Source organism: Haliaeetus leucocephalus, unplaced genomic scaffold (assembly GCF_000737465.1).
Source record: "Haliaeetus leucocephalus isolate CR32 unplaced genomic scaffold, Haliaeetus_leucocephalus-4.0 Scaffold384, whole genome shotgun sequence".
NCBI lineage: Eukaryota > Metazoa > Chordata > Aves > Accipitriformes > Accipitridae > Haliaeetus > Haliaeetus leucocephalus.
This window is the reverse complement of record NW_010972820.1, coordinates 8,310,384-8,335,191: the sequence shown is the minus strand read 5'-3', so window position 1 is coordinate 8,335,191 and position 24,808 is coordinate 8,310,384. Positions and strand designations below refer to the sequence as shown.

General features: G+C 39.6%; 1 protein-coding gene across 1 annotated transcript in view; it reads right to left on the bottom strand.

Annotated features, from left to right (window-relative positions):
• Window positions 1–18,430, bottom strand: part of ARMC2 (armadillo repeat containing 2) — a 61,903-nt gene extending 43,473 nt beyond the window's left edge. Inside the window, exons 1-5 of the mRNA XM_010573455.1 lie at window positions 18,213–18,430; window positions 16,836–16,908; window positions 14,392–14,560; window positions 12,961–13,162; window positions 9,186–9,236 (exon numbers count right to left, since the gene is read on the bottom strand). Coding sequence (XP_010571757.1) covers window positions 9,186–9,236; window positions 12,961–13,162; window positions 14,392–14,560; window positions 16,836–16,908; window positions 18,213–18,430 — 713 coding nt within the window. The remainder of the gene's footprint in view (window positions 1–9,185; window positions 9,237–12,960; window positions 13,163–14,391; window positions 14,561–16,835; window positions 16,909–18,212) is intronic.
• Window positions 18,431–24,808: the final 6,378 nt, after the last annotated feature.

Sequence of the window (24,808 nt, the reverse complement as noted above, 5' to 3'; positions counted from 1 at the left end):
TAACCTTTAACGTAAATATTAGAGTTTCCATGTCTGCCTGTGAATTACTGCTAACTGCACAGTGGTCACTAGTTCTGTCAGTACACGTATGTTGTCATTTCTTTGTAAAGCAGTAGTGAGTAATGCCATAATTCCTGCTGGTGGTATGATTAGTCTTTCTTTGGCCAGAGGAAACTACTACATACATCTGTGATAAATCTATTCTGTTTGCCTAGCTACACACTCAAGCAGCACTGATCTAAAAGAAATATACAAGATGGACTCTCTCTTTGCTAGTAAACAGGAATCTTTCCTCCTTTAAATCCTGTACTAAAGACAAAGGTCTTAATCTATGTTTCGTATTCTCAGCGTATGTTTAATTTAACACTTCTTACTCCATTTATAGTTCATGTACCAGTACAACCTAATCTCCTAAATTTCCTTCTAAAGATAACAGTAGTGCGTTAGCAATATTATTTCAATTTTTTTTTAACCTGTTAATTTAGTTGCTATAAGGCTTAAAGCTAAACTGTTGTTTAAGTGGGTTGCTGGATTGGCGCCTAAATCCTGTCTGCCAGTCCAGACAAAAGATGTAAGTCATGCTATCAACAGATGGAGACAGAATAAAAGACAAAGCTCTTGTAAGATCACTTTCCTACAAAAGGGACTGGATAGCTCACTGTGATCAGTCAAAAATTCCCCAAGCAACCACATTACAGAAGAACACTTGCTTCATTATGGCTAAGAGTGAATAATGCTTTCTTTTTACAGCATGAGGATTTAAGTGCTCCAAAATCCAAATGCTTACACTAACTATCTTGAAATTATTTCAGCTCATATACAGCAATTCCAACTCCTCTGGGGAAGCAATGCTTAAAAAAAAAATAATAGTCAAGTCCTTGCATCTCTACTCTAAAATAGACTGACATCTGTAAGAAAGAAGGTTTCTAAAGCACACATTAAATACAGTTCAGTGTACTAATAGAAATCAAAATTTGGTTCCATTTATGTGAATACCTTGTCCTACAAACTTTAAAAGTTTAAGAAATGATTCTACAAGGTTCAGCTATCCCTGAAAGCAAGACTATAACCTGAAAGGATACCAGATAAGCAAGAAAATAACTTCAGACACTTAATACTAACCCAGCTATATTCATAAATCAGCACCTACAGAATTGTATGTAGGCATGATGATACTATCTGCCTATATGAATATGGATGTTCGAGTTTGCTTTCCTCAGAAAGAGTTCTGTAACTATATCCTGTCTGTGCCTCTTCCCCTAAAATGTAAATCCACGGGACAAATCCAAGAAACTTCAACAAAGACAATCCTACAAGTTTTGCAGGAAACAAAAGCAGCTGAATAGAAAAGACACTGAAGCAAAGGATGTGATAACCTGAACACTTATCAGACAGAAACACCACATATGCAAGATGAAGGGTAAGACCATGTCAAAGTCTGAATTGCGTTAAAAAAAAAAAAAAAAGTTGGTTGGAACCTGTGATTACTTGAACACCAGTATCAACCAGTTTAAAGACCTACGTGAGTAGGAAAGCAGATTGCTGTACTGCTGGTATTCACAGAACTATCTGTACTTTTGGGAAACATCTTCATAAGTTAAACAGCTTAAGTGGAACTCTCATTATTTTCAGAAAAAGAATACACTGAATACATACATAAACGAGAATGACTGGTGGGCAGGCTTATCTTTAGGGAGTACGTGCAATTTATGAATCTTGTGAGAGATTACAAAATCCCTTTATATATCTTTACCATGCTGCCAACACCATTTTAGTTAGAGACTTTTGCTTCTTTGTTATCTTTTCACTTTCATGTAGGGCTGAAACTTAAGTAGCAATATCTTGTTAAGAACTATGCAGTTAAAATGTGATCAACCTACTCTAGAAAATAAGTTACCTAGTATTGAAGGGAACTGGCTTATCAAGAGAGTGGTTGCCTTGGAAACAAAGCCAACTGGCAGAAATCTGATCATCTGATAAGGGACTCATCAAGAAATCAACTGACAGAGGCTCTGATGATTTACAGAGGAAAAAGAACTTGGCAACTGGATCATCTCTGTCCTTCTCATATAAGGGAGATCATAGTAGCCCCTATGAGGAACACTGATTTCTTGAATGTACACAGACAATGAGGACTTCCAAAAGGAAGGTGAGCCAGCACTGCAGTAGTGTATTCAGTATTTTTCCCTGGTGAAAGAATGTGTAATTTAAGTGAAAGCAGCACTTATTTGGAAAGTCTGTACGTTTAGAAGTTTACTTGCTTGTTCTTGCCATAAGCCTCTTGTTAATGGTAAATCTGCAAACTCTCACCTTCAGTGGTATTCCAAAGAAAACTACATTTCTAAGAACTGCAACCCAGAGGCAAAGAATTGGCCTAGTTCTCTCCAAAGAAGGTACACACAACAGCCAGGTCTGATTCACAAACGCGAGCGTAAGATCCCAATACAGTAATAGTGCATGGGCTCATCCCTTATGCTGCAGAGCCTTAAACATCTGAGAATCTGGCTACCTCTTTACTTGTAAAACAGAGTCTGGCAATGGGCCTGAATTTTGGGCCACACCATTTCCATACAGTTAGACCCTTAGCATGATGCCTGCTATGGTTTTGGCCCAAGAAGGGTAGTACTTTCCTTGACAAATGCCTGGGCACAGGGTACAGAGGTAGGAACATTGCCAGCCAATACTTTGTGTGTGGTAGGGAGAGGGTTAAAAATACTTCCATTGTATTAACATAACCCATGACAAAGGATTTGGCCACCAAGCCAGAAACTAACTCCTTTGTTTGATTTTTATTAATTATTAGTACAGATATAGCCGTGGTGCCCCACTGATTATTTAGTTACCAGTTAAGAGGGACACATAGCCCAATAGTAACAAGTTAATGCTTCTCTAAAGAATCGTCCCTAACAAGCACCTTTGATCAGTGAGGTAGCAAAACTTAATTAGAAAGAAAAGAGAATATGATCATCTTTTCTGAATTGTCGAACTTGAAGGCATTCCCTCTACACACTACCCCCTCCTCTCCTCATGGTAAGGTTCTTGTAACACCAACATATTCTTACAACTTTGGGAGGCAAAACTAGAAAATACGGAAGTGGGAGAAAAACAGTAGCACAGTAACCGAGATATTCTTCATCCTATATTGCACTGTGAGAGTTAGTTTTCAAAGAGAAGAGTAGGAATAACGAGGAAAGAGCAAAAGATAAGGGTAGTGGGTATGGAAAAGGCCATAAGTCCCACGCTATCTGCTTCTGCAAGTGCAAAGATCTCACATGACTTTGCTCCTCCAGAGACTATGAGCCTCTTCTCTTGCACCCATGTAAACTGAATCTGTGGAGTCTCTCTCTTGAAGTAGAGATAGGAACTGGCACTATCCCATGTAAACCAGAATCGGAACAGAGTCTTACGAAGGCAGAGAGCTACTTGAGTGCAGACAGTGCACTGCATGACCTGAGTAAAAGCTGTGAGGAAGCCATACACAGTAGACACTAGCTGGTGTCTGGAAATAGATATATTTTCCATTTTTAAACAAGGAAATGAAAACTAATTACCAACTTTGTGATCTGAAAGATAACAAGACTCTGCAAAGCACCCTTAACTTTGTATTTATAGGTATCTTTTGCAGGTGAATTCTGCATGACTGCTTAAGGCAACTTCTTTGGGGGAGGGAGGGTTGAAGACGTCAGAAGAACCAAACTCGCTTCCACTGACAGAAATAGAAGGAATATTAGGCTTAACATCCAAGGACTTTATGCAGACTGACGAATAAAATGCCATTTTCTCTCAGCTCCACACAAAACTTCCCAAATAGTAGTAAATCTCAAACATCAGCAACATTTAAACCAGAAAAGGTAACTTGGAAGATACTTGGAAAAACACAGCACACTGCCTTCTGAAGGCGTCACCTGCATCAACTACAGTACTACTAAAATTTACAGAACATACATTTACATACATTTTATAAATATATGAAACAGAACATGGTCTAGTTAGTCCAAAAGATTGTCTTTAACTATGTCTTCTGATAAGTACAGACACTCACAGAAAAACCTCTTCAGAAGTTCCTTCCTGATAGAAGCCTTAGTCTGTGTTGCCACCACGTGAAAGATCTCTTATCATCCATGTGCTCTCAATAAAACATTGGCCTCATTGCTAACTTCTAGTAGCATTTTCTAAAGTAAAGTAATAATTAGGTTATTTTTAAATAAATTTCTAAGGCATTTGGGTTTATTGTCTCTCAATTTCTTTTCCTTTTTTCCTTGATGCCCTTTTTCTTAAGACAGAAAACTGTAATTATGAGCATACAATTTCTACACATCTATATCTGCAGAGCATTTTCTATATCTATAGAACCACAATTCTAATCTTCTAAGTTCCTTCCTTGTAAGCAAATCTAAGCCACTGATAGTTTCACTGCTTGTCCTTAGAGCCCTTTTCTTTTTTGTCTTTATTTTGATAAGGTAAACAAAACCAGTCGTACTTAATCTAAAAGTACAGTAGCCATTTACATAACAAAAACATACAAAAGCCATAACAGGTCACGCTGAAAGTCCACCTTGCTCAGTGTCTTCTAACAGTGACCAAAAAGCTTCTCAGATGCCTCCAGCAAAATAGAGGGTGCTGTTGGGGTGCCCTGCGTGCAGTTCTCCCTCAGTTTCTGCCTTCATGTTTTTCACCTTGATGCATTCCTCCCTGCTTTCTTTTTTCTTCCATTTTCCCCCAATAGTCACTCAATTTCTCCCCAAAATATTTTCCTTAACTCCACCCCCTTCAGCCCCCACAAACTTCCTTTCTTCTAGTTAATCTAAAACCCAAAAACGTGACTCAAATTTTTACAAATTGTATTTTGGATACTTTGATATATCAATGTTTTCAGGTCTTCAAATGTCTAAGAGCAATTTCTAACTTCTCACAAGGCTCTAAAAACAGCCTAGGCACTGCAATAAGTAAAAGATGCAGACTGTTTATACATAAATACAAGCACTGAACATCTGATTTTACAAACATACATTGTCTGCATTGGAAAGCCAGACATGACATATCTACACCCCAAAATCAAGACATTTCACTAAGTGGTAAGAACAAATATAGAGCAATGCTAAGCAGATCCTGGGGGCCTGCTCGGGCAAGCCAGATGTATCAAAAGGATTACTAGGCACAAAGGTGTTCTTTCCAACTAGACCAGAGCTCAGTCCCCCCGATTGTGGGTAATCCTGAAACAGATATGCCATTTAGAAAGAATGTTCTTTGAGATGTTACTGACACGTATATTCAGAGTGCGACTACATCTACACTGTAATCTGGGTTTATTTTTAATGCTAGCAGCATCCAGGATGGCATGCCTTCTATTGATAAGGACCATTTGACTATTTAAGCATTTGTGTATTTTCCTGTCAACCAAAGATTCCCAAATGCTACATGGACTACAAAGGGAAAAGGTGCAAGGATGTGTTGTGAAAGTATATAGAACCAACAAGTCTCTAAAGAGAAGTCACAGGTAAATAACTAGTTTCTCCTCTTTTGAGTGTCTTCCATGGGGGAGAAGGAAGAGCCCTTGTCACACAACCAGTGAGGGTGTCACAATGCACCCTCCCTTCAGCTATTTATATACATTGATAAGACCCCTTCCAAACCCTCTCTCCTCCAGGCTAAAGAGTCCCAGCTCTCTCAGCCTCTCATATGAAGGACTCCCTTCATCATCTTAGTAGCTGGACTCTCTCCAGCTGGTCTGTATCTCTGTTGCACTGGGGAACCAAGAACTGCACCCAGCAGTCCAGGTGTGGTGGAGGTTTTCAAGATGCAAATGAACAGGGTACTAGATGATCTCATCTAGGCTCCCTTTTCCAGAAAAGACTGGACCAGATGACCTTCTGAGGTCCCTTCCAACCTGAGCTGTTCTATGAACTTGGTGTCCACCAGGACCCCCAGGTCTTTTTCCACAAAGCTGCCTCCCAGCTAGATGGCTCCCAGTATATACTACTGCCTGGAGTTGTTCCTCCCCAGGTGCAGGACTTAGCCTTTGTTAAACTGCATGAGGTTCCTGTCAATCCACTTCTCCAGCCTGTCAAGGTCCCTCTGGGAGGCTGCACAACCCTCTGGCATAGCAGCCAATAGGTTGCTTGTATACTGACTGCAGGTTACTGTTTTTCTAAATTGTTCAGAACTGTGGTCTCATGAACTGCCCATCAGGCCTCTTGGCAGGACCACTGGGGAGCACAGTGCAAAGATACCCAAGGCTCTAGACCAAGTTTCTCAGGGCACATCCAGACTCAGCAGCTTCATCTCAAAAAGAAGGATGGCAGCTCCAGGGCAAGTTAAAAGGAACTAATGGTGATCCTGGGAGTCAGGGCAAGAAGGATGATGCAGCAGGCCCTGAGTCAGCAGCAAGGGACAAGGTGGTGCAAGAACGCCAAGGCAAAGGAGAAAGGGAGTCAGATGTGGAGCTGGAGCAAGTGAGAGAGACTGCGACTGATTTTCTCAAACAACGGTCAGTTACACAATGCTTAGGAACCACCGCTTCAGAACATAAGGCCTCTGCTACCGTGATTCTTCCACCATAAGTGTTTAGTGATCAGGAAACGAGTTCTAACTCTAAATGATAGTTACTGATTTTAACAGCAAGACGTTGCTCTGTAGGCTTTGAAAAGAAGCGTGAACAACTTCCTAGTATTTTCACCAAAGCAACTAGTAGGAATTGGGTTTAACCTTTGGCAAAATGAGAAAAATGAGTATTTTGCTTTACCATTCACTCTCACAGAAGTTAATTTTTCCATATGCCAATTAACATTGGCATTTTTCATTAATCCATTTATTCCTATTCAATTATAATATCCAGGTCTTTTATGTTGCCAAAAGGACATCAGAATTAGTTTTCTGTATTGTCTTTCATTAGTTCAATAGTAGGGAATATGTTTTTGCGGTTTTTGTTTTGTTTCAAACCAAGTGATTTCTTCCTGACCCATAACTTCGCACTTGAAAGGCACTCTATCTATTTAGACAAAGAATTGACCTTCACTAAGCCACTTAAGACAACGTGTCCCTATTTTGCTCAACTACCACTGAACTTTCCTTTCTATGATGTCAGCTCAGTGACAAACAAGATAGATACAAACACAGTGTGGAAACAAGTAATAGGCGTGCCCTCAAAGAAAAAAGAATTAGTAGAACACCTCAATTTTTAAAGACTATTTTCCTTTTGGAAAACACAACAGAGACATAGTAAATGACTTGCAGACAGCTAAAAGAAACATAAATTATATATTAAACCAATTACAGAAACCTCTAGTCAGTCCCATTTCTCAGCTACAAAGCTTTTGAAAAGCATGCAAATAATTGAAAAACTGATGATATAGATGTCCTGGAATTATTTCAGGAATTGTAGAGGATTATTTCATAAGTAACACCACCAGAAAAGACAAAAACAAAGGGAGTGAAAACTATAACTGAGATTATAACTATAACTGATACTACTGATATGACAAAGGATAAATAGTAGAAAGGCAACATAATTTGCAAAAATATGTTGACAAATAGGCCAACTACACTCTGACTCATCCTAAAGATGAGCAAATAACAATTCCTCTATAAACACAATCATGAGCATAGTCCATTACTTACAACAGCTCTGGCGATAAAAAAAAATATAGTATTCTGTTTATACAGGCTGTTGATGAAGAACTTCATGCACATGTTAAATAATAAGGCTTAAAAGAATAATAGAGGTTGATCAAAAACCTACATCCTTGTCCTTTTTATTCTTCACAGTCTTTGCATCTTCTGCCTAATACAGAAAATATTAACAGTATCTATTTGTGGCGGGGTATCTTTAAACAAGCAGACAAATGACAGCCTAGTTCTAACGACCAAAAAAACCCTAAAATACTACCTTAAATATATTCGAGTCTGAAAACCACAGCAGCTTCACCTTCCTAACTTGAAAATTGCATAAGTATTCTCATTCTAAACAAAAATTCAATCTAAATCCATTGTTACTATAGTCCTACCTAGACTGAATTGGCATTCCTTCTTTACCCCTTGCATGGCACACTTTCCCATTCTAGAATTAACATTCAGTTGGTAATAAGGACTCTCAAGACCTAGATCTCCCAGATTTGGAGATGAGTGACCTTATCCTGAAACTAATGACTAGAGTGGAAAGACTCCCTTTGGAGTAGGCAGTAAAACTGAGTCTAAATTCTCACAAGTGAAGAGACCAGAGATAACAGCTACCTATTGCTCTTTTCTTCAGAAGTCTATAAAAAATTCTGAAAAAAGAATTCTTCATTCCCAATTTTCTCTCAGTATCCCCTAACCCTACACAAAAACATGCATCTTCTTGGAAGGGCAGGTTTATTTTCTTTGGGAAACACTGTAGAAAGCTCTACCTGTGAAGGCTTTCCCACCACTGGATTGTTTCTTTCTTAAATTAGTGGTCTCAATAGCTAGTGGAACTGAGGCAGAAGCAGAGAAAGACTAGTTAGGACTAGATTAATTTCCTGTTTCCATATCTTTATGAGAACTCAGAAGTTGTGAATATACATAATAAGAAAAGACAAATCCTGAAAGAAGTCTGGAGAGAATCTGCAGCAATATCAGCTAAACCATACAACAAACTAATATCCACACCATGTCATTAATTTCAAAAATTCATCCAGAGCAAAACAGAATGGGTGTTCCCTTCACAAAAGAAATCTACCTCGTCTGCAGAAATCCTTTTCTTTGAGGAGAAAAGGAATGAATATTTTGGGCATAGATGTGAAGCTAGTTTAAGCAATCAGACTGAAGTGATTTCCAGTATTCACTTGTCCCCTGCTTTTATCATTTTCTATTGAAGCATTCCAAAACCCTAAAAAGCACAAGAAAGAGAAACTAGTCTTATGGAAGCAGTTGATGAATACCTCTCAAGGATTCTGTCAAACCGGCATTTAAGAAGGACAGCAATGGTGATAGAAAACAGGGCATAGTGTATCTTCTTTACAGCACCTTCTAATCCTTTTGTAGCTATTTATAGAAATCACTTATTAAAAAAAGTGTAGAGCAGGCCACTTGGGAATCAACTGTTTGCCACCAAGCTTTTCCTCATTGAAGGCACCTATGTTTCTAAGGAGTCCTGGAATGACATCTAAGCTTTCAGAATATTGAGAAATTGGAGGAGGAGAAAAAAGAATAAATTCATCTTTTCTCACCAGGGAAACTGTTGCTCTTCATCAGCAAATCTGCCGTCACTGTTGACACTTCTGTTGAAATATATGAATGCGGAAAACATTTAGAAGTTTCATTTCTATACCAATCACAATAGATGGCAAGGCACAATGGCTGGATGAAGAGGTAAACAAAACTTAGGTTCCTTATGATTGTGAGAAATTGCTCCTTGCTTTCCTGAGGCAACATGTCAATAAATTCAATCTGCTTCAATTAATATGTTTTTTGAAAAACAGAATTGCAAACAAAATGACAAATAATTCTTCCCCTCAAAAGGTCCTTTTCTCTTTTTCCCCCAGCATCTTTATAAAGCAGTAGTGATTTCATTAGTGCTGTTCATTCTTTTCATCAGTCCTCTGGACAACAAAGGAATCCGAGACGGAAAGTGAGCAAGTCTCTTACTAGAATAAAATACTCCCCTTCTGTTCTCTTTGAAATAAATGTAATAGCATTAATGACAGGAATCTGCCATGCTATTTTGGCATGCTCTACAGTTTCATCATTAACAGAAAAACAGCTTTATTAGAAAAGTTATTTTGGTACCTATATACGAACTGTGGGGAAAGAGGAGTAAGGAGCCTCATCCACCTTCTCCTGTATAAAGTGTACTATTTCTAGAATCCTCTTGCCTAATTCCTGCAAGGATTTTAAATCACTGGGATACAGAATTGAGGCTGACACAACTGCTTCATATCGAGAATGACAGGACTCCAGGTAATAAAACATTCCTTTAAGCCTTCATCCTATTATTTCTGAATACAATGTACTTTAAATAGAAAATATATTTTAACTTCATAGAAGATGCCTCAAGTATTTATGACACAGAAGCAGATGCAATCTAATCATAGCAATCATCTAGTACCTGTAAACATGTTCTATGGATAAAGAATGCCAAAACCCTGTTACTGCAATGACCCACCTATGGTACTGGAACCTTTTATACACAATTCCTATCAAGACCAAACTCAACTAACTGTATTGAAGGATAGGTTTGTGATACCTTTCAACTGCCTTGTCAGATGAAGAATGACATCTCTGAACTCAGAAAAGGATATAGATCAAGGTCTGCCTGACTCATGTAGCATCATATGTGAATACTGAACCAATGTGTTTATTGGCATAAGCCTTAGCAATGAGTTAGAATGTATGAGAGCAGCTGAGATTACCTAGAGCGATTCCTTCATATGATGGCATGAACTGCTTGGGCTGCTACAGTTGAGGGATCTTTGTCCTTTACTAAAGGGAAAGTGTTTTGTATTACTTTTGTGCATATTGCAGCACTGGAGGTATGTCTGGTACACTAAGCCATATGAGCACCTAAATGTTGTTAGCAATCCCTGGTGCAAGGGTATAAAACAGCACAGGCAGCATCTCTTAGGCAGCATTGACAATAGTCATCTCTGTCTCAAGTACACAGAAAGCATGCACTACCCACAGGATAAGGTAAAGATGCACCATTCAAAAATACAGATCTTGCATTCAACACAGAAAGAGGGAGGAATATGGTGTCACTCTTGTATTCTGGAGAAAACGAATCAGAACAAGATTGGAAAAGATTTTTTTATGTTATCTCAAGGCCAGTAATTTCAAATCTAATTTAAGTGATGGGTGAGATTCAACTACCTCTAGTATTATTCTCCCTAGTTCAAACATGAATATGACAAGATACATGCATTAACATTCTATCTTTTATGGTTAGAATCATTAGTATCTTAGCTATCACATTAAGAGTCAGGAAAGTAAGTAACAGGTTGTAAAGAAATTAAGCCAGCAGAGCTTACACAAAATGAACCTTGACAACCTATTCTGCAAATATGCATATGATATTTGAAGAATATAGAATTGAAAATATATAATTTTCCCCTTTCAATTTTTTGTATTTTCTAAAACTTCTCTTCCACAGAGAAACCGAACTGAAAATGTGCTATAAGACTTCATGTTGCAACGAGCAATCTTTTCAGTAATAGGCTTTTTTTGCCTGTTCCTAAGAATATTTCAATAGAAAAGCCAGTCATTCTCAAAAATTATCATGGTAATCAAGGTAAATCATGACATTCTGTGGTTCAGGCTACCAGAAAACTCAATGACTACTGTACACAACATCATATGAATGGGTGATTGCAAAAAGCACCAGTAACAAAAAACCAAAATCAAAAATTTGTGGAGCTCTCAAGTTTATAAAGGAGAAGCATTTAATTTTGAGCAGATAGTACAGATGTATAATGAGTTAACTGTTCAATCATACCGGCAAGTTTTAAAATTATGACTCAGAAGAAAGGTCATTCTTTCCAATTAGTAAAAGTATCAACTGACTTTCTCATTAGAGACACTTGGATACCATTAACTACCGATTTCAACTGAAACACTGAAGTACTTCACACCACACCTTTACTAAATAAGTCAAATTACAGTAACTTACATAATATGATAATCCATACAGTCTTTACCTAAAAAATCTTTTGGGTTACTGATTTTAATGGAAGAAAGTGATTTTGCACTGAAGCATTCTCCTCGGTGCTTTACTTTCCTTCACTGACATTCTTCATCGCTGGGCTTATTTTCTCCTTTTCCCTACCTCCATACTCATAAAACTTTTTCTTTGCTCCCAAAAGTCACCAGTCTTTCAGAATCTTTTTTTTTTTTTAATATTAAACTGAAAGCAGGATTAAAAAGAAGAGTGCTACAATAGCTCTGCTATGTATCATTTGCTGTAACATCCTCAATGGACAATATTCTCTAAACTATTCAGTACTATCATCAAGTTAGTAAATGAAAGGCATTTCATTTTATAAAATTAAGAATGTACTCACTCCTTAATATCGAAGGTGCTTAAGAATATCCAGGGAAATATTTTTTTCCTAAGCATAAAAACATACTAGTAAAAAAGATATCTACTGGCAAACATTTACATTTAATAGTGACCAAGTGTTTATAAGATGTGTTTTGAAAATAAACTGTTATTCATTCTTTGTTTTAGAGATTGTCAGATCTATCAGTGTTATTAGCACAAAACAGTTGTTCGTCCAACTACTAATCCAGCAACTGATACACCTACTGAACATAGTGCCACGGACTATTCCTCCTCCCCGTGAAAGAATTCAGATCCAAATCAAAAGGAAAAAAGAAAAAAAAGACTTAATTCTGAATCACAGAATGGATATAATAATCTAGGTTCAGTAAAAATAGACGGCATGCACATAAGCCTCATTAACCTCTTACACCTGTTTGGTCATCAAAAAAAAAAAACCTAAAAAAAATTCAAAGCCACAAAAAAATTCTGCCTCTATTGCCAATGATTTTAAGTCTGGGTTTTGTATGATCACATATTTCCCCAATACCAGAACTGAAAACACAGCTCTATTAATCTTTGGAGCTAAGGGAGGAATGTATAGCACCTTAAAACAACAGGCTTGAACTGTAAAAGCAAGCACGTTGAATTTAAACTTGAATATTCTATATGCAATTATTAGAAGACTTAGCTTTGAAATGTTAATGATCAAACAAAATTAAAGTTATTTCATATCAAGCAACTTCCTACCAACAATTTTTGGACAGATTAGTCCTTTCGGGGTAGAAACTTCCTAAGAACAGAAGTGTAGATTTTTTTTCCTAGTAATCTAAACATAGTTTTGTTTTAATGCATAGGAAGTGCTACCTTCAAATTACATCAATTTTAGACATTTTGATACTTGCACAATTGAATAACTAGGAAGAGGGCTGTGTGGAAGGCACACATTACCATACTTGAGCAATACCAACCTTTCTCCTCTCAGTTGAAATAAAAAATTTCCTGCTGTCCCTTTTAGGAAGTCTTCCGATTTGCTGATACACTCATTACAAATTAATTGTCTACTTTCATCATTAAATGGTGTGTATGACCTTTGCTCTTCTAAGCAATTGTTATTACTTCTGCAAAGATTATTCATCATAGCTGGTTCTCCAGAATCTAGCTTCTCTTCATCTGAAATAGTCAAAGAGAATACATTTTGTAGAAGTGTTCTTACACAACAAATACACACGACAGAGCTCAAAATGAATTAGTTTGTCATGTTACATTATCAGAATTTGCTTCTATCAATTTAAAAGGTGAGAAGGGTTAAGACTATTTAGAGCAAAGTAGTCAAAGTCTTCTTAAGAACATAATTTCTTGAAGTTTTTCAGTTTTGCGTTTTAACATTTTAATCTTGCATCTTTTTTTTTTATTTCCCTTCTACAGATAGGTGGATTGTACCTTGTGAAAGAAGTGATTATATTTCAGGATCTGAATATTATGAAGGAAGTCAAACAACAGGTAGCTGTTAATCTTGTGCCTTGGTATGTACACATGATAAGAACCTGCACAAAAAAACTTACGTAAACATTTGCACGATCCCCAAAAGGGAGAAGAGGCAAACTCAGGCTATAACTACATTAGGTTCTCAACTTCTCCAGTTAGTAGCATCAACTTATTAAGGCTAACGGATTAAACTACATACAGGCATAGATATATAAATATTTATAGAATATGTACATAATAACGAAGTAGTTTAGTACTTTTTGTATAAGACTTATTTTGCAATAACGTAAAAAGTGAGATATTCAGTTTATCATGTAAAGTAACAATCCCAGGCAATGTAAGAATTGTCATTATTACAAATGAGTCTTCAGTAAAGACAGAGTTCCAGCACGTTTTATTATGGGCCAATGTGCAGGAAACCAAGATGTCAAGTCATTTCCCATCTGCAAGAAAATTACTTTTAAATCCCACATTTAGCAACCTCTATTAAGTCTCCACTAATGAAACTCTTAACAACAAATATGATGTAGTTGGAGGCCTGTCAAGACATATCATTCCTTTTTACTTCTCCTTTTATGCTCAATAATCCATCAGGGAATCTCCTTAGATGATGCCATCTCATTATCTCTTTAAACATTTCAGCATTTAATGTTAATTTTACCCACTGAAGAAAACTTCAATAGTAAAAAAGGCACCTGAGTAGCTTCCAACTCACTTTCAGAAGTGAAAGCCAGTATCATTTTTGGAAAACACATTTTCAAAACTGCCTTAAAGCCATTAAAATATTTTTAAAGTTTACTCTGAAAAGATATACGGGTACTTTAATATAATAACATAACTCATGTAATTAGCAATATTAAAACCCATCATGCAGTTATTTTTCTAGGAAACAATATGTATCAAAACATTCTTACTCTGATCAGGAGGAACCATTTTAGCAGAAAGGAAACTTCCCTGAGAAGTTCTTCCAAATAAGTGTGCCCGAGCACTGCTGACTTTTCTAACCTCTGCAGCACTGGCAGGAGGTTTTGGAAGGGAAATGGAAGAATCTTCATCTTTTGCAGAAGTGACTAGTACTGGTTTCTGTGACAAAGATGAAGACGACATTTTAATAAAAGCACAGATATTTTCATCTTCATACAAGCAAAAATTAAAAAAAAATAGAAAACCAAATTGTTTATACAAAGGGTTAAATTCAGAATAGAATAGATGAAAGTTACATAGGTTTGCTCATTAAGAAATTTTCATTTTCATATCCAGATTCTAATGATACCATACCACTGAACAAGCCAGGTTATCTAAACCATTATCACCACAGAAAGCCATTTAAAAGCAAACATTCAGGGGTGCAGAAAACAAACAAAAACTAGCCTGAGTAGAGCAACTGGAACTCAGAATTATTTATTTCCCTCATAAATACTCATTTAACATCAGCTACAGTATGCTTATTTGTGAAGAGAAAAAAAAATAAAGATTAAAATATTGTGCCAAAGACTTGCGCCAACAGTTCTAGAGGCACATCTATTCTTTATGATTTGCTTTTGAGCACTAAAGTAGTATTTCCAAAACACTTCAAATGCGTTCATAGCATATGTACCACTTCCTATCACATTGAGACAAATCATGCAGATCCAGAAACATGCAAGGTCTAGTTTTATTTATGTCAGTATCTTGCATCTTTGAGAATGTGAGCAACCCCCTAAAACTCTGGTACAAAACACTTGTTGTGCCCTCCATAAACACATTACCCTCTAAGATCAAGATTCTCTACCAATTTCCTTACAATAAGAAATCCATTAGGAAGTCTCCAGTCCGATCCTTCAGAGCTCTCCCCAGTATTAGTTGAAGATACCCAAGAAGTGAGACCCACTCCCCACAACCACCATGACTAATACAAGCTCTATCTCCACTGGTAAAGCAGAAAAGGCAGTTTTTTGCATTGGTCTTAACAGTAGTTTTCTCTAGTTTTTTTCCACCCTCACACACAAGATAAATGAAATTTAACAACAGTATTTAAATCCAACTGTAGATATATTTAATCTAAGTATGGTCAGAATTTTTAAATTTGATTAATTTAAATACATTACCTTATCAAAACTACTGAAGTGTAACATTTCTTGGAATTTTTTTCCCCTAATTTCCTAAAGAATGCTACATTCAGATTACTGTCTTGAAGAAACAATATATACAGCAAGCATACTTAACTGGTTTAGTATGCTCTGTTCTCTCAGATACTAACCAAATGATCATGACCTAATCTTATATTTAAAGATTAAATATAAAAAACCTGAGAGAGCAGATACACTTATAAATTGAAACATGCAGTTCAAAATTTTCAGAGGGCAAAAAGGGGTTCTTACAAGTACCTCTATCTGTTTTTAAATAAACTACAATCATTACATTTTATAGATGTGCAAGTCAAATAGAAAGCACAATCAACCCAGTTACTTTCAAGTTATCGATCACAGAACCACAGAACAGTTGAGGTTGGAAGGGACCTCTGGAGGTCATCTTGCCCAACCCCCTGCTGCTCAAGTAGGACCACCCAGAGCCAGTTGCCCAGGACCATGTCCAGGAAGCTTTCGAAGATCTCTGGGCAACCTGTGCCAGAGCTTCATCACCCTCACAGTGGAAAAAGCGTTTTCTGAAGTTCAGAGGGAACCTCCTGTGTTTCAGTTTGTGCCCATTGCCTCTGGTCCTGTCGCTGAAAAGAGCCTGCCCCATCCTCTTTGCACCCTCCCCTCAGGTGTTTATACACGGATAAGATCCTCCTGAGCTTTCTCTTCTCCAGGCTGAATGGTCCCACCTCGCTCAGCCTTGCTCCAGTCCCTCCATCATCTGTGTGTCCCTTCATTGGACTCTCTCCCATAGCTCCATGTCTCTCTTGTACTGGGGAGCCCAGAACTGGACACAGTGCTCCAGATGCGGCCTCACTAGTGCTGAGTAGAGGGGAAGGATCACCTCTCTCAACCTGCTGGCAACACTCCTCCTAATGCAGCCCAGGATACCATTAGCTGCCTTCTTAGTGGCAAGGGCACGTTGCTGGCTCATGTTGATGCTCATGACCTTTTTCTATTTTAGTAATCTTACACAAGAAAGCTGACTCAAGCATCCGCCTTCTGATTCTTGTTAATGTCACTTACAATTTTAATGCAATACAGCAATATTTAAATAGTTTAAATAATTTTCAGGTTTCTTTTGGTGAAAAAAATTTACAAAACTGACTTTCTAAGTCTCAGACTAACATTTCAACAGGCTTCTATTTCTCCCCAACCTATTTAAACCATATATTTTCCTAACACTACCAATACACATATTTTTATGTCAGTATTGCATGAGTTATTTCCAGAGTACTCACATGATCCAGTGGACTAAGACGAACACCAGACACTGGTCTTGATTCAGCCAAATCAAAACTGGATGCATGAAGACTAGCATAAAGAAATTAAACATAATATGAATAAAGCAGACCCAGTGTTTTCTGGTGGCTTTTGGTTTTGTTTTTTTTTTTAAATTGCATGCCTCTTCCCTTTGCCAGTGAATATGGGGAAAAGGAGGAAGAAAGGAAAAGTGACTTTTACACTATCACTCTTCTTCCATGAATGCTGTTTAACTTTGATATCTGGGAATCCAGCAGCATCAAGGGAGAAGAATTACAAGTCTGCCTGCACACCTGCCATGACACAGTTTATTTCATACACATCTGTAACAATTCTCTAATATGAGCCCAAATTCATGCACGAACCCAACTGTGGTTAGTGCCCAAGATATCTGACACAAGCTGCAGAACAGTGCAGGGCAGAAACCCCAGGTTTGTGCAGGCATGAGCTTGCTCCTTCCCATACACAGGAGAAGCACAGACAGAACAAGCATGGATGTCAGCCAGAGGGACCTCATTACCTGGTCACCAACAAACAGCCAAGTCACTCTCAGGCTCTTGCCTTCTGTAAGGGCACAACACTATGCAGTAAGGAACATCAGATACATCAAGTGCCTGAAGTCATGCTGCCATGAAAACAGCATAGATACTGACTTACTTGTATGGCCATTCAAACGTGTTTCAGCATCCTTTCTGGCATGCCTGACACCTAACATTACAAATACAGCTCACATCTCCTCCCTACAGTCATTACAGAACTGGCATATAAGGAAAGCTAAAAAATGACTGGGAAAATGGATGAAAAAAGCCCAATACACTTTTTTTTTTCCTCTTTTGTCACAAGAGACAGATCTATTGAGCTCTGTGAATTATAGTATGTAACAAAACTCCGCACAGAAATAATTTTGTAGTAGTATAAATTTTGTTTAAAAATGAGCATTTCAAACTCCAACACCTACAATTTTATATTTAAAAAGATCTGGGTAAGCTCTGAAAAAGGATCTAGCATACAGTTTATGTGGAAACAAGCAAGCTTTCACAGTTTCTAGGGAAAAGCTGAAGACTATCTCAAACACATACATTGTCTTAAGAAAAAGGTAAGTTACCATTTTCCTATACTATTCTCCACATACAATACTAGTGTAATGACTGCCTCTGGTAGCTTTAATCCACAGGAACTTCCTGGACATGTAGATTAACACCAACAGTAAGGATCATTAGAAGAAGGCAAACGATGTGATTAGGAATACAGATTAACACAGGGGGGAAAAAAAAAAAAATCACCGGAAACATAATTACAGAATCAAATCTCTTGCTGCTAAAGGATATTTGAAAAAAATCTTAAAGCCACAGTACCTAAAAACTGAAGGGGGTCTATTCTGAGGAGCTCGTGAGGATCCACATCCAAAAAGTTTCCTTTGATCCTCTGTAGGTGTGAACGGTCTCCGAGTTCTTAGCGTTCGTAGAACGTTTCTGGCTTCATTTATAATCTCAGAACTGGTCTTCTGCTTTGGCACTGAAAGCCTGTAGAATGGTTCTGCCTTTTCTGTATTTTTATTCTTTGAAGCTTGCATTCCTCTGCAAAGTAGTACACAGGAACAACGCTGTACAATATATATGGAAGGCACAGAATATAATGCTAGTTTTAAATTACAAACTATTAATTCATCAATGGTTATGCTACCACAATGTAGTTAAAAAGGGTATTATAACAAAATCCTAGACAGTGCTGAAGTAGTGGAAAATAAGGCTCATTGATAGTGCATTTCCCTCACTATTTCTCAGTTCTGTAGGAAAATACTGAAGAAGAGCAGAAAGCATCTGACATGAAGGACCTTTAGTTTTTAGAGGGAGCCAAAATACACCACACTCAGTACCACAGTGCTTTCTGAGCCAAACATGCTACTCTCCAATACTACAGAAAATCGGTTTCTTAACATCTGATTACTCATAAAACATCATAGCCGAAACAGGAATTCAATAATATGTTGTAAAGAGACAGTTTCTTTCCAATGAACTTAGGAAATACCCAATATAAGTTATCAACCTTACCAAGGGCAGCTTCCTAATAAGTCAGAGATATTATTATCAATAACTGAAACACAGTTATCAGTAATTGATAAGCAGAGACAAGGAAGAACAAGCAATCCATTTTTTTCTCTGAAAGAAATGCCTCCTCAACCCACCCCCAAGCACATGCAAACAAAGATAACACCAAGATAAGATAAACTATCAAGCCAAACTTTCAATCAGTGTTCTGTCCTGCTGCATCTTCTGGCAAATGCAGTGGGCAGTGAAAGACTTGCTTCACCATCTCTCGGGCCCCCCCAAATCAATCACTATCCTGGTGCAGTCCTCTGTAGATACCATCCTTGTCATTGCACAGCAAACCCATCATGAGCCTTAAATCACCCAAAATTCCTCTTCTGCTTTTCAAACTTAACAAAAAAAGAAAAATATGTTTCTGCACTGTCTGTGACTCAGACCATCTGGTAACTTCTGTTCTCTCACACTGTTTATGACAATGAACCGACAGTAGATCAGACACCGCCATCTTGGTTATTTCTAAACTATGGAGCAAAAAATCCTATTTCTCTAGTTTCTTAGTTCACTTCTTCCTGTTCTGCATTTTTAATTTCAAACTGTCTTTTCCGTTCTTTCTTTGAGAGCCTGTACATTCTGGCACAGTTTCTTTAATTAATACACAACCCAAACCCTTCAGCTGAACTACACAAGATAAAACTGGATGCTAAGGAGCAGTGCACCAACCTCTTTCACTAAAAGATGCAGAATTACAAAACGCAGGAACACATCAGGAACCTGAGCCTGTCGGTGTTTTCAGCCTTTCTGATTACCATTAATACATTACTTTTCTTCACTGTGACTGAATTTGGCTCTCTGTGCTCCCTACTCTTCCCTCTATTATAACATGAGTCAAAAGACTTAAGTAAGAAATTCCACTGCAGCAGTCTATTTGTAGCAATTATACAGCCATTCCTCACTGAATAGGGAAGGTAGATTATCATTCCCTATTCTCCCAGCTACTGGGAGTCATGATTTTGACCTTTAAGTCGAAGGCCTTCTGTGTAAGCCATACGTCTAATACAGTTATTATCCAGCATACATGGAAACAATAGCTGTGAATAGATACTAAAACATAAACAACATGATTCCACAAATCAGAAATTTGAATTAATTCACATTTCTGCTTTTCTGGTCTATGTATTTCCATCCACCTTGCTAAATTTTAAAATAAATCTCCTCAAGTAATCTCTTACATTTGATCTCTGAAGGACACTGTTTTCTTTCATTCTTAAAACCTCTGTGGTCTGACATCAACATGTGTATTTTATGGGATTTACATATATGTTCTTCATAGTTAAAGTAAGAGGCAACCTGAGAGATATGATGTGTTTCTGTGGAACAGGACCGACTGATACAATCAGCTTAAGGTTTTGTTAATTCTACTGTCAACTGCAAATTTTCTATGCTAGAAGTACATGTATTTGCCACAGTTGAGACAAAATTTCCATTATAATAACTTTTTTGTCATTTCACCTCTTACCTATGTATTTTTTTTTAACTGGCAAAGGAGCTTCTCTACTACAAGCTTACTTCGTTAAGTCCTGCTATTTGGGCACTGTTAGTCCCCCTTCCGATCCATTAAAACCAAAGTTTTAACAATTAACGTTGCAAAGGGAACCTGTGACTTGGTTTGAATGCTTGGCTGAGCTCACTGCTGCTTTAGTGGAGGGGGGGGAGCACGGCCCTTCCCTGCTGCTGGAGCCGCAAGGCTGGCGGGTCTCCGCTTGCAGGGTCGGGGGGAGGCAGAGAGCTGTCGCGGGGGGGGCGGCAGTGAGCACGACGTCAGACTCGCCGCTGACCCAGGAGAGCGTTAACACTTCGTCATTTTGGCGCAAGGCAGCGTTATACACGTTCAGAATTGTGGTAGTGATACAATACCATTGTATTGTTCATTGGTACCCCAGAAAATGTAACAGAACACAGAGAAGCAAGCAGTGTCACAAAATATGAGATGCGTGTGTGTGTGTGTACATATATATATGTGATAGGATAAGAAAGCTTACTCTTTCTTGCAAGCACTTAAAAACCACAAGTAATTCTATCTGAATGAGTTTGGCTGCTGTGCCATCGCAGTACAGCCACCGTCTCTTTCTCAAAAGGCAATTTATACTCTCCATTTTATAATGCCTAAGGCTGACACAGCTAAGCATCAAGCAATTGCTCTGCTGCAGCAGCACTCGAGAAAGAAGCTTCAACTGCTCTCCAGCGTCCCACACCCCAGAAGCTTTGAGGAAGCACCTTCAGCTATATTACGCCAGTTCTCTTCCTAGAAAACTACTACCTAGTTCTGGTGCATACGGGCAAAACCCTCCAGTCACCAGAAGCTTTCTTGACTTTGATGAGCATAAGGTACCTGAATAATTCAATCACAATGCCAATGACTGATTTAAAATAAGGTGCAACAAACAAGTGCAACAGGCAGAAAGTGAAAGTATAGAATGAAGGAGCAGCAAAAGAGTGGAAGGGAGATGACTGCACTGGCTGCCCAGCACACAATCTGGTTTTACCCTCTGCTTACGTTGTTTATACGAGACTACTCCTACCTGGTTCTGTTTTTATTTGTAAGAATTTCTATTTTTTCCACAAACTCTATTCTATAACCTTTTTGAAATAAAGTATCTTAGCTGCAAATAAGAAATAATTCTAATTCTTAGTGCTTCCCAGCAGTGTTCCCATTTTGCTCCCCAGTCCCAGCAGGGGACAGGTAAAGGGAATATTGCAGTGTCAATGGGGACAGCATAACTGGCACGCACAGATCTTGTCCCCCACTGCTGTCACCATTTCCCAGGTAGCCTTTAACTTGCACAGATGAAGAGCTCCTCTCTGACTCCCTCCTGGAAGGTAGGAAAGTATTACACCAGTACCTGAGAAGCCACACTTGGGCTTTTGTCTTTTTTCCTCAAGTTGTTTACTCCAGAGGTTTGGTCTTTGCTGTACAGGAAGATCTGAAAGCAGCAGATAGCAGTACAGGATCAGTTAGTCCTAGCTGTCCCCAGAATTGAGATAGCTGCGCCCTTGCAGCACTTATCCTGGGTCAATCAACACTTAAGAAGCATGGCTGACTACATCAGAGGTGGCACCACAATGACTCTGCCATCCTATCTCCCATCTCAAAACCAGTGTTGTTTAATTGCTAGCGTACAGAGTGGGTATACTTGCGATCACTAAGTACAGCGTGGAGAAACCCTGTACTCAAGCCGTGAACTCTCTGCTCACCGACGTCTGAATCCAGGTTCTGCCTGCGCAAGCAAATTTCTAGAATAGTTAGCACCCACATACAGGTTTAGTAAGAGTGAACTAATAATGGATATTATTAGATATAATTTTAAACATCTGAGCTTACCAATCACAACTGATACGCTTTCAGCTTGGCGAAATTTTGAAGCAGAGAAATCACTATCAAAAAGAAATGAGAACAAAGTTACGAGAAATTGAGCCTGCAACCCTCTAACAGAGCAAGATTTTCAGCGCAGCCGCCAGATAACACGTCCAAGAGGAACTCCCCAAATAAGCAGCACCTGTGGAGTAAAAGCTGACCCGGGCTTTGCGGAGTAACCCACCCAAATCCGGCAGAAAAAGACTCTCCCCCGGACACGGCGGACACCAAGCTACCGGGAAACGGAACGGAGGTTCTCCCTCTCCAGCCCCTTTTGCAAAGCCTCCCGCCCCCCTCACCGCACGCCCCAGCCCGGGCCTCCGCGCCCCCGCAGCGAGGCGGCAGCCCCCGAAGACCGGCGTTACGGCCGGCACCGGGCGCTGGCGGCGGGGCTCTGCCTGCCTAACGGCCCCGCCGACTCCCCCTCCCCAGCGGCGGAGGGTCGGGACCCACCACCGTCTCCGCGGGACCCCGGTCCCCCTCAGCCTCCCCGCCGCGGAAGGACCGGCGGCGCCGGCGCCCGCTGTTCCCATGGCAACAGTACGCACCATGGCCGCCGGGCCGCGGGCGAAGTGCGGCCGACCCGGCAGCGCACCGGGGCCGGGTAGGACCCTCACTCACCTCCAGCCGAGGGAGACCGCGGCCCCGGTACCGTTGCCGTTACCCGCCGCCCGCTCCACCTCAGCCGCACCTGCGGGGGTGGAGGTCGGGGAGGCCGGGGACGCCAAAGCGCCTGCGCGGGCGTCTGCAGGCGCCTGCGCAGCGCGGTGAGGGCCGCGCTGTGGAATTGGCGCGGCGGGGGGAGCCGCTGCCTGTCCGGGCCGACGTCCCTGCAGCCCCGGGCCAGAGGCCGTGAGGGGTCCTGCTGCAGCGTTGGCCCGTAGGATGGTGGTTTTCTGGTGGAGGGCGCTTCCCCCGGCCTGTCCTAGCCGACGTTTAGGGTATGGTGGTGGGTGGCAAAAGCCCAGGTTAGGGTTGACAAAAGTTACTCGGTTTGGAAGTGCTGGATGTGACCTGTTATGATACCTTCTCTCTGAACTCAGGTTTACGGACTGGAAACGGAGGCGTTGAAAGTGTTCCACAGTAAAACCGGAGGACTGGTGTGTGGTGTGGCAAAGCAGCAAAACCCGTTCCCTGGGTCACGGCGGTCAGGCACCGAGGGTGGGATCGCTCAGCTCGGTGCCTTCCTGACAGGCCAGAAGCGCCATCCCATCTCCTGTTCGCCTCCTGTTCTCCGGGAGGCCGAAAGATGGCCGTTTTCACGTCCGTAACAGAGCTTCGCACAAATCGGTCCCACGGGCTGGAGAGCTTTGCTGGGAGTGGCACGAGGGGGGTCACTTGCAGTGTCTCCCCCAAGCTGCCTCTTGGGCAAGGTCCTACCAAAGGTGCATCCATCTCCAGGTTTCGGGACCCTGTTGGCCAGGTGCACCAGACACTCGCCAAACAGCTCCCTCACGTGCCTCCCGCTAGTGGGGCGGGTAATGCGATCACAGCCCGTATCAGAAAATCTCCAGACACGTAACAACAACAAAGACAGGCCTGTTGGGGCAAGTGGGTTGTTCGTGACTGACAAGGACAGTCTCTGGTCACCATCTCTGAATGCGTTTTGAAATTTTTCTAAAAATTGCTGTAGGAGGGTGGTTATTATCTCTGTGAATAATAGAAAAACACAACAAATACAGCTCCATCTGACCAAGCTTCTTCCTTGGTTCCTTTATAACATACTTCAGATATATCTGAAAGCACTCTCTGAATAAATTCATCTTCTATATGTATTTATTTAACTTACTGCCTTGGAGTTCCTTTTACTAATTGCTTACTGACATTGTAACTTTTACTTCCTCATGTTTGTTAGACAAGAACCCTGTGGACATTTTAAATTTAATTTGTCTTTCTGAATATTGTTATAAGCCTGTTACGCCCCTTTCTTCTAGAAAAATGTCCTCTTCCAGTTCCTCTTTTGATTCTGACAGGCATTATGATAGCAGTAAAAAGATCTCCATGTGTAACACTACCTGATTTACATAACACACACCGTTATCTCTGCTAGCTTCTACTTTATCTCTAATTATTAGACATCTAGTCCTCTTTTTTCTGCAGCCAAGTTCAATACCTCAGAAGTAATGAAAACCTTGTTAGTATTGTACTTGCTTTTCTTTGTATATTCTTCCTTAAAAGCCAAAAGAATACATGTGTGTGCATGTGCATTCACGCTATTTTCAGATCATTCACAGTTAGCTAATTCTCTGTTATTTTCCTCTGAACCTTTCTTTCTTTCAGATAATACAAGCGAAGTTTCACAGAAAAACATGTAGATCTGTTTCCTGGTAAAGCCAGTTTGAATCTCTTTTTACTGTTATCAGCTCATCATTCTTTAAACAATTTTTAAATCCACCCAGTTAAACCCACTAAGCCTTCCTTCTTGGCTTCTTCTTTAATCCTTTTCATATGCACATTATTTCTTCTCCCTCTATTTTTTAGGTCATCAGAT